Consider the following 10443-nt stretch of genomic DNA (forward strand, 5'->3'; position numbering starts at 1 on the left):
CTGGCTGTGAACAAAGTCTTGTGTGTGCATTGCATTCTGTTGTTATAAATGGTGCATGTTCTTTGCAATGGAAGTTTTATTTTGGCGTTATTCTCTCGTTTATGTTTTATTGCTGTAGTATAAGTCTACAGTAGCAGGCTAAAGTAAAATTCTATGTTAAAGATCAGTTTTTACCAGTCAAAACCACAAAAATTTAACAAAACCACAAAAATTTAACTGAAAACTAAAACAATGAATAATTCATGCGGTTCTAAAAAATTCCTGGGTTTTTCCCAGATTTTTCCTGCGTGGAAAAATTCCCAGATTTCCCAATTGTCCCAGAGCATATAGACCCTCATAGTTCACCCTCTCCCCCTTACTATTTTATCCCTTGTTTTTACTTTCATAAATGCTGTTACCCACTGGGCACTATGAGCAGCAGTAAATATTATCCACCTCCAGTTTGTTGCACTTAATAAAAGACAAACATTTTACCTACTTGAGTACTATGATATTGTTCTATGTATACAGGTAGGTTTTAAATAGTTGTGTAGCATGTGTTTGGAACATAGTTAAGAAACTAGAAATGTGTTCCCCCAAACAGGCACATAAAGCCATGTGTGAACTGTAGTACTCTGAAAACTAGTGTCTCAACATTGAAATCAAATACTCATGGCTTGCTGTTGTACTCTAAGCTGGAACTGCCTAACACAAGCAGTGATTTAATCAAATTTTAGTACTTTGGATTATCTCTTAGTTCTCATTTACCCACTCTTGTTTCTGGTGTTTCCTTGTAATAATTTTCACCTGATTCCCGAATTTCCAACATACATTTTTTATGTCACTCTTATTCTGAATGTATTGTAGGCTTAAAATTTTCCTCTTGTTCCCCCAATACTTAACAAACATACATATTTAAAAAATGGCCTTGATATTACGAAAAATATAAGAATCTGTGTACCAATTAGTGGAACATGGACACCAGAATTGGACAACCAAAACATCTAAGTTTTACAGTTGAAATACTTTTTTTCAGCCAAAATACAGCAACGTACTGACCATTTATATGATTATCTTGAGTTAAATACTGTTTAGCTGTGATTTACACATAACTATTTTCAATGGCTCCCCCTCCGTCTGTTCAAAACACACACACACACACTCACACACACACACACACACACACACACACACACAATTTTATTACACATTCTGTTGTAGAATTGAAGGAACTATTGATCATATGTGTGTTTGAAGTTAATTTTTTTTTTTTTTATTAGATCCTTTATACTGTCGGGTGGGTGGTCAGAGATTTTTCTCACTTAATATCTCATTCATTTCTGTGTCTCACGCTTTGAGTGGTGGATAGTGTCAGTTCTCCTTCTAATATTATATTTATGAATGTTATTATTGTTTTCAAATTGTGTTTGATTCTTAATAACAAACTTCCTAAAGATCTACAAGATTAATGGAAAATCTCATATAGAGATGTGAAACAAATACTAACAAAGAGATAGAGGGGCTGGCCAGTACTTACCTCAGCTCAGTACAGCCAATAGATACACAAAACAGAACAGAAAATTTACGTTCCTGGGTTGTGAGTAACTGAACCCACTTTCCCTTCTTCCCTTTCTTTCCCCTCTCTCCTGCCAGATGAAGGAACAAAGTTCCGAAAGCTAGGAACGTAAATTTTCTGTTCTGTTTTGTGTATCTATCGGCTGTACTGAGCTGAGGTAAGTACTGGCCAGCCCCTCTATCTCTTTGTTAAAACTTCATAAAGAAGCAAATGGACTCTGAGGATGTTACCATTAAACACAACTATTTAAATGGCTATCTCAAAGAGGCTCTAGAGTTGACACCACATATTTTTATTACTATATGCATCGGTGTACCAAAAAGGTTCTTTGTCAATAACAAGTAACCCCAGAAAAATGCTATAAGTCGTTAGTGAATGAAAACAGGAGAGTTAAATTGTTGATCTCTCTCTTCCCCCTCACCCCATCCCCCTCCAAGGATCTGGTATTATCCATAGTGCAAAGGTTGCAGAATTTCAATGTTTTACAAGAGTTTTAAGATGTGACTTTAAGTACAGCTTACTATGAATATTAACACCCAAGGGTTTACAATTTCCTGTTTCATTTGTACATTATAGAATTGTATGTAATTCATTACATCCAAATTCAGTTAGAGTCAATTTGCAAAGAACCAGTTATTAATAGTGAAGAAAATTTTATTTTCATTTTCCAGTCCTGGAGTTTCTTCCATTACCTTCAAAAACAAGGTAGAACTGATACTGTTCACAAATTATTCATACCTGTCTTATTACCTTCCTTGAAACAGAGTCTGAAAACAGAATATTTCAGTCTATCTGGTAATATCCCCTGTGACAATAATGTATCACATATATGACAAATACGTTATATACCTGTGAAGAACAGGGTTTTAGAACTTCACTTGACATATTAATTACATTCTTAATGTCTTTGATAGGTCATGCATTAATTGTTATTTGCCTGTATGTACATACCACTCCTTCTTGCATGTATTCTATTGCACTATCCTTGAAATATCAAAGCCAATCTTTTAGCAACTTTAAGGAAATGATTAATAAATTTGTTGGCTATCTAACTCTTATCATTTATTATTTGGCTTTTTCTTTAATAAGAAAGTTCTCACATATATTATCTGATTTCCTCATTTATTTTTTTAACTACTGTACACACATATTTAATTTTTTTATTGGAATTACTAATTTGAGACATTATACAGATCCTTCTTGATTTTTTAATCCTCTTCCTTAGACAGCACAGTATCTTTTGCAATACAAAATCAGTCCTACTTGTTATTAATTCCATATGTTGTTGATAGAAACCCATTTATAAATACACTAATTTGGAACTGACATCTGTCTCATTGTACACGTAATCTGATAAGCCAAAATGTTATGACCACTGCCCACCATGATGTTGGATGCTGCAAGGTGGTGTTGTGGCCATGTGATGTAGTAACGAAAGAATGTAAGCAGAGCCGACACAGACAGAGGATCACCCTGGCAAAGATATGGGCTGCAAATGGGGAAATTCTTTTAGGTAAGAGACTTTGCCAAAGGGCAGTTTGTCATTATGCAGAGCCTGTGAACAGGTATCTCAAAAACGGTGAAGTTGGTCGAATGTTCACATGCTAAGGTCAAAACCACCTATGAAAAGATGTGTAAGGACTTTGAAACTACCACTAGGCATTAAATGTTTCGACATCAACAACTCTTCACAGAATGTGGGTTTTGGAGGCATGTCTGCTCTGTAAAGTACAATAGATGGCTATCTGTGGAATCTCTGATAAAAGAGCCCAGTGTTGGTGCATGCACACATTTCTGAGCACACTTTTCATTGTAAATTGTTGAACATGGAGCTCTGGCGCAGACCACCAGTAGGTGTTCACATATTGACTCAATGACATTGTCAATTGCAAGGTGTGTTCCATAAGTAATGCGACCAAATTCATAAAAAAATCATTCATTGAATATATTCATACAAATAATCAAAAACTTTCAAAATAGGACCCTCTTGCATCAATACACTTCTGGAGGCAGTGTTTCCATGCCTGGAAGGCATCCTGCAAGGCCTTTTCTGGAATGTAACATGCGCCTGGATGCTTTCAATCGTGTCCCAATGTTTTCCTTTCATGACTCCTTTTAACAGAGAAAACAAAACAAAAAGTCAGTGGGAGCCAGGTCAGGACTTTAGGGAGGCTGGGGAACCAATAGGGTCTTGGTCCTGGCCAGGAAGTCACTGACAACGAAGGCACTTGGGCACGGCGCATTGTCGTGGTGAAGTTTCCCCGTGTCCTTAATGTTGCTTCAGCAGCATGAGACCCTCCTTTTCAGTCTTTTGAGCACTTACAAGTAGAAAGCTGAGTTCACTGTAGTCCCAGTAGGTACAAATTCATGGTGGATAATGCCTCTGACGTCAAAGAAGACAATGAGCATGATTTTGATCCTGGACTTGCTCATGCCATGCCTTCTTGGGACGGGGCGACGATAGGGTGTGCCACTATGAACACTGCCTTTTTGTCTCAGGGTCATACTCAGATATCCATGACTCATCATCAGTGATAACTGAGTTTAAAAAATGAAGATTATTTTCACACATTTCCAACATTTCTCGGCACCGAAGCACTCGCATGTGCTTGTGTTCGTCGGTCACCGCTTTTGGGACGAGTTTGGCACACACCTTTCTGATGTTCAAATCTTCAGTCACAATGCAGAAAACTGTTGTTTTGACATGTTTAGAGTTTGTGCTCTCAATTGAAGGCTCAGCTGTCTGTCAGAGTTCAAACAATCACGCACATGCGTCACATTTTTGTCGACTGATGCAGTTAATGGCCGTCTAATGGTCATCGGAGATCTCCTCTTGGCCCTCCTTGAACGACTTGTGCCATCGGAAAACTTGTGATTTGGACAAGCAATCATTCACAAAGGCATGCTGAAGTAATGGAAACGTTTTGGTGGTGGACTTCCCAAGTTTAATGCAAAATTTGATAGTGTATTGTTGCTCTACAGAATGATCCATTGTGCCATGTTACATAAACTCAAAACAGGGTTGACAGAAACGCATGTCCTGACTCTCCTGCAGCTCGCAGCCGAATGAGACAAAGAGTGTTTTGAAGCTAACATCCCCCTCCACTTAGCCCAGCCAGTTACAACACGCTGTGGTGTCCCGTTGCATCAGAAAAAAAATTGGTCGCATTACTTATGGAGCACACTCTGTATGACTGCAGAGGGCACAGGACCACCTGGATTTGACTGTTGGTCAATGGAAATGTGTCGGCTCTTCAGGTGAATCATATTTTTGCTACACTAGGTAGATGGTCGTCTCAGCAAATGCAGAGCCAGAACCATGCTACAGCAGCTTGAGTAGCATTACAGTGAACTCACATTGATGTCCCAGCAACCAAATTCACCTGATGTAAATCCTATGAAACCCATCTGCTATTAATCAGGTGGTCACAATGTTTTGGCTCATCAGTGTACTTCCAGACAGCTTCCTGTAAGGCTGGTTTGAAACTTTCTGTTGTGTGTTTATTAATTACTCTAAATGTTTTCCATGATCCCAATTCATTGTCATCAGACAGTTCTTTTACTATGGCTAGTTGTGCATTAGAGTCAGAGGGGCTATTCACTACAGGATAATGATTTATATCATTGATTAAATGTTCATCTACTAGACTATTCATTCTATCCAACAACTGCTGTAATTCATCCTCACTTTCATTGAATATAGTAATATCACCAACAAAACGTATAGTCAGTGTCTTTCACCCTGAATTTTAATTATCATTCTTGAACCTTTGTTTTATATCTGTCATTGCCCTTTGATGTACATAGTTGGGAGCAATGCTGGATCCTTAGCCTATGCCCTTCTTAACCCAAGAACTTCTCTCTTGGTCCTCCATAATTCTCCCCGCCCCCCCCCCCCCCAATTTATTTTGTTGGATTTGGGTTGAGAAATCTTATGTACGTGGTACGTGCCTTGATTTTTCTTACGTATAACATCTATTATCAGGTGCTACATCAGAACCATGTCTCTGGTGCAGAGATGCAGTTCCTAAACTCAAATTTATGGTCATTTTATAGATCTTCAATTTTCTGTGTATTGTTATTGACAGCAGCTTGGATGCACAGTCATTAATCCGAATGTGCAGCAGTTCTCCTTGCTACCTTTGGGATTGTGTGGATAAAAGATTCTACACACTAACTTGAACAACCTCTTCATTCCCTCAGTCAACATGTAAGGACCTTCATTCCCTATTTTTTTCTCCACAAATAGGCGTACTTTTCTGCTTATAGACTGATGGTGCATGAGTGTGGACCTTCTAGTCATTAGTTTTAAAACCACAGTGCAACACTGTGCAAACAACAATTTCTGTGTTAGTTTACAGCTGATAATACACAGATCTGTTACTTCTACATATTTAAATTATATGTGAACAATTATTATGCCTAAATATTGTACTGAGAATCTATGTTTTTCACATAAATTTGCAAACTATTCTTGATATTGAGAATTAGTTCAAGTTTGCATAAATTTTGTTCATTACTATGAAATAACATTTTCTGATGGTCCTCAAATGTGGGCCTCAGGTCACAATGCATGTTTGCTAGTTTCTATTTGGTCTTAGATAATGAAATACTGAAATAACTGTTATTTCTACACTCTACAGCAATGCATGAAATATCAACTGATGAGCAATTAGAAGTTCTTCTTAATGACTGCAATGCGCAATTATCTGACTGGAAAGATGATGAATTTTTGGTTTTGACAGAAGGTTCTGCTGAGCTTGATGAGCACTGATGGTAAACAATAATAATATTAAGATGATGTGTCAATAGGTAGACAAAGAGTACAGCATTGTACAATGAACTCTTCTGATGGCAAAGATGTAGGTGATGTAGAAAAGGTTAATAAAAAGCCAAGAATAGCTGTGTTGCAACCAATTTCAGACGTTCAGTTTTACAACATTCATCAACTACCAAAATCTGTTGAGGCAAGGAATGCCTCAAAATACAGGAAACCTTGCTGCAATTCTAATACAAAAATAAGAGGCATACGTGTCAAATGTGGAATGTATTTATGTATTGTCAAAAATAATTGTTTTTAAGCTGCTTATAGAACATAAAGATTTATGTACTGGCAGTAGCAAATTATTACCTCCAAGAAATTATTGTATGACTATTATTTCAAGGCTTTTAAGGGGATGTTTTACAGTATCATATGTTTCAAAAATATGAAGATTAAGAATCCTATTTTCTGTGTGCATTTGCACATACAGTTTAAAGTTTCAAATAAACTGCATATATTGTTGAAAAAATATTTTTACTAAAAAAAGAGGAAACAAAATACAAAGCAAAGACTAGCACATTTTCAGAATAATTGAGGACTTGAGGTAAACATATGTTGACCTCAATTTATGCCTTAATGAACCACCAAAATAATATTTCATTTCTATTTTTGTCATGCTTGTTTGTTAGTTTGCTAAAAAATATGAAAAGAAAATTTTTTATGCTTTTTTATGTCAGGAGTGAAGAGGATAATCTTTGATTGGCACTTCCGGAAATATATAATGAAATAACAAGCATCCCAGTTGCATAAAAGAAATTTAATTTCTTTACTGGTTTTGGGCACTTACCATCCTTCTTCAGAAGGTTATGCCTCGTGCTAGCAGATAGCTGTTCACTTGGAACATTTATCCTGCACCAGCTCCCGTCACTAGTTAGTTGAACTACTTGCAGTGGTGAGAAGTGAAAATGACATTCTCCACATTGTCTGACATCAATTACAGTGATTTGCCACAACAAAAATGTGGTTATTAGCAAAGAAGAAGAAGCGGATCTGTGGCCAGCAAGTTCTGAATGCAAAAGTCGACATTACATATACTTCATGGAATTATATCAACAGATAAAAAATTACTTGAGGCATTTTTTCAGACAGTGACATAAGTGCAACACACTTTCCAGTACGTTCTAAATATTATTGAAGCAGAAATAGTTTGTCTCAACATTCTTAACACAATTTCTGTGCAAGAGTGATTGCCAATCAATCTGGGGTAATAATTTATCAGGTTTTATTAACATGTACCTGATGTGTTGTACCTGCCACATGCAGATTTTTGTTGCAGTATATTATTGAATAAAAATGATAAATTAAATTGAACAGGGGAACTAACTTAGAAAAAATATTACACTAACATTATCCATGATGTGTCCCACACAACTTTGGGCTCAAAATGTCTTAATAAATGTCCTGTTTACAACTGTCACTCATTTATTACTCTTGAAACTATTTCATATGCTCATAATAACACCAGTGTTTGCATATTGTGGCACACATCAGACAAAAAGGGAGATTAGAGTTTAATCTCCTGTCAAGAGTGTGGTCATTAGACAGGAGGCATACTTTATATGATTGCTATGATACTGGTAAAATTCAGCCTATGAATCAGATTTCTTACAAAACACTCATGGCATTCATCCTAGAAGATTTTTCTACTGTGTTATATTCTTTCCACATTGAACATATACAAAGAAATGCAGCATAAATGGTCACAGATTTGTTTTCACCACAGAGGAGCAGCTTGGATATGCTGGTAAACATGAACTGATAAACACCAACTATCCCACAAGATTCAAGAACCAATAATAAGTGAGTAATCTAGGAATATTGCTCTTGTAGGGATTGCAGAGACAAGATTCCTAACTCTATTTGTAATTTAAGTAACATCACGACAAAAGAAAGAAAAACAAATTATGTAACTTAAGCAATGGTTAAAAGGGGAATATCTTGAAGAAAGGTTCCTTTCACAAAGCATTTAAAAACAGATTAACTGCTCCAGGCTCTCACAGAACCCTATATATTTTCAGACAAGAACCATTATTAGACCTATATTAAGATAACATGCTACATCACATTTGAAAATTTCATGCTTAAGGACACAGATAAAGTTGCAAGATATGTAGCTCACTTCCAATCTACTCCTATGATTATGTACTACAGACATTTAAGGAGCATTCTACTGGCAAACTGAGCTTCAATGCAGAAATAAACCCTGTCTCAATGTAGGTCATTATCCATCCTATCCTTTTCACCTGGAAGTGAGAGTCATGCAGCATCACAGCAGAGCTAGGAACTGCAGAGGAAAGTTGTGACTATGTGCTGGTCTGTGTGACAAGATCAGTTGGTAGACTGTTGCCCGTGAAAGGCAGAGATTTTAGTTTGACTCTTGGTACTACACACAGTTTGTCTGATGTGTTAGTGATATAATTAATTGTCTGAAATATATTTTGGTGAGGCACAACTTGCAGGAATAACTCCGTGACCATAAGCAGTAATGGTATATATACATGATTTATATAGTAACACTGTAAGTATTATATGTTGAATAAGTTTTCCATGCTTGCATTTATTTCTTGTGCAATTACAAATAAAGTTCTAAGTTTTCATATATGAATGTTTTTACCATTTTTTCAATAAGTATGTTGTTACTCTTAACCCTTCAGCCACAAGCAACACAAACTTGTGTGTACAGCTCCTTCCAGACAACTTCACAGGCACTGCTATTATCGCACCATATGTAATTTCTGCACTGTTTGCTCATTGGATGTCATGGTATTCACTCTGAATACTTTCTGTTACTCTGGAGCACTATAGAATGGTATTTTCCTATCAAATCTTTTTCTGTTGCTCTCAAATATTGGAAGCCACCAAAACATCAGGAGTCATATTTTAAATGTTCTCCAGTCTCAGTCACATACTTACACATGCATCTTTCATGCCAGCACTTTTCAAAACCATTTTCCCAAGCTTGTGTATGGAACCTTGCTTTAAGAGATAGAACATTCAGAAAAATTATCAATAAGTTTCTTCTGCTTTTATAACATTGAATGAGATTTTGCATTTCCTGAATTATTTACATAAAATGGCAATAAAAAATCAACTATAAATGAAATTTTTTGTTTTCCTGTTACATTTCTTTAATTCTATCTTTACAACTATTCTGATTATGCCCAATGATTTTGTATGGAAAAATCGCATGCAGTTAGAGGGTTAAGTCCATCATTGTAAAAGATGCTAGTTCAGTCAAATAAATCAGTAATATAGTTGATACAAAAATGTTATTTCTCTTTGGAAATCTTCAAATACATAATCAGGTTATGAGGCCAGGCATTTTGCTGCTTGCCTGAGAGAACTGGACAAGTTATATCATGAGTAGTTACTCAGAAAACATTGTAAGACACCATTACTAGGCAAAATCTCATTATGCTGATCTTGAGGTGCTTAGACAAAAAGTAGTCTACAATGGCTGAAGAGATGTCTTTGAGGCAAGTTGCAAAACTAGCCAGGAAGGATTATCAGGCCTAGAAACTCCAGATGAATGCAATTCTGTTGTAATTGGAACACATGTTCAACTGACTAAAACAAATGATGCAGTTACGAAAACATGGATAAAAGAAATTGCCAAGTCTATGTACTTGATTTCCACATCAGCAAACACAAATCAAATGCAAAATCTGTTAGTTTGTGAGACAACACATGCAATGTGGAACAAACTGTTTCTCCTGCACAAGCAGCAATCAGAAGCAGATAAGTTAACATTAATGCAGTCTTTTCATTATCAGCAGATGAATATGAATGATTCAGTTATTTTGCAGCTAAAGCTGACAACCTGGCACTTCAGCTCCGAAATGTTGGAGAAAGTGTGTCAGATGTAGCCATAATGACAAAAATCATCACATCATTTTTGTAAAAGTACAATGCGTTGTGAAATGACTAGACAATGATCAGTCGGATGTATGGATGATGAACAATGGACTGCCCATCACAGGATTTTTTGACAGGAGTGTGATCCACAATGGCAGAACACATATCACTTGGCGATAATAAAGTATGTGAAGCCACTGGAATTGTCAAT

General features: G+C 36.3%; 1 protein-coding gene across 1 annotated transcript in view; it reads right to left on the reverse strand.

Moving 5' to 3' along the window:
• LOC124606313 (MAP kinase-activating death domain protein) overlaps positions 1-10443 on the reverse strand; it is a 612624-nt gene that overhangs the window by 284314 nt on the left and 317867 nt on the right. Inside the window, exons 50-62 of the mRNA XM_047138295.1 lie at positions 10004-10090; positions 9776-9846; positions 9291-9432; positions 9018-9124; positions 8765-8893; positions 8524-8620; positions 7724-7778; positions 7614-7627; positions 7165-7383; positions 5696-5941; positions 3511-3667; positions 1331-1436; positions 891-983 (exon numbers count right to left, since the gene is read on the reverse strand). Of these exons, the coding sequence (XP_046994251.1) occupies positions 891-983; positions 1331-1436; positions 3511-3667; positions 5696-5941; positions 7165-7383; positions 7614-7627; positions 7724-7778; positions 8524-8620; positions 8765-8893; positions 9018-9124; positions 9291-9432; positions 9776-9846; positions 10004-10090 (1523 nt within the window). The remainder of the gene's footprint in view (positions 1-890; positions 984-1330; positions 1437-3510; positions 3668-5695; positions 5942-7164; positions 7384-7613; positions 7628-7723; positions 7779-8523; positions 8621-8764; positions 8894-9017; positions 9125-9290; positions 9433-9775; positions 9847-10003; positions 10091-10443) is intronic.

The sequence above is a fragment of the Schistocerca americana genome, chromosome 3 (genome assembly GCF_021461395.2).
Source record: "Schistocerca americana isolate TAMUIC-IGC-003095 chromosome 3, iqSchAmer2.1, whole genome shotgun sequence".
Taxonomy (NCBI): Eukaryota; Metazoa; Arthropoda; class Insecta; order Orthoptera; family Acrididae; genus Schistocerca; species Schistocerca americana.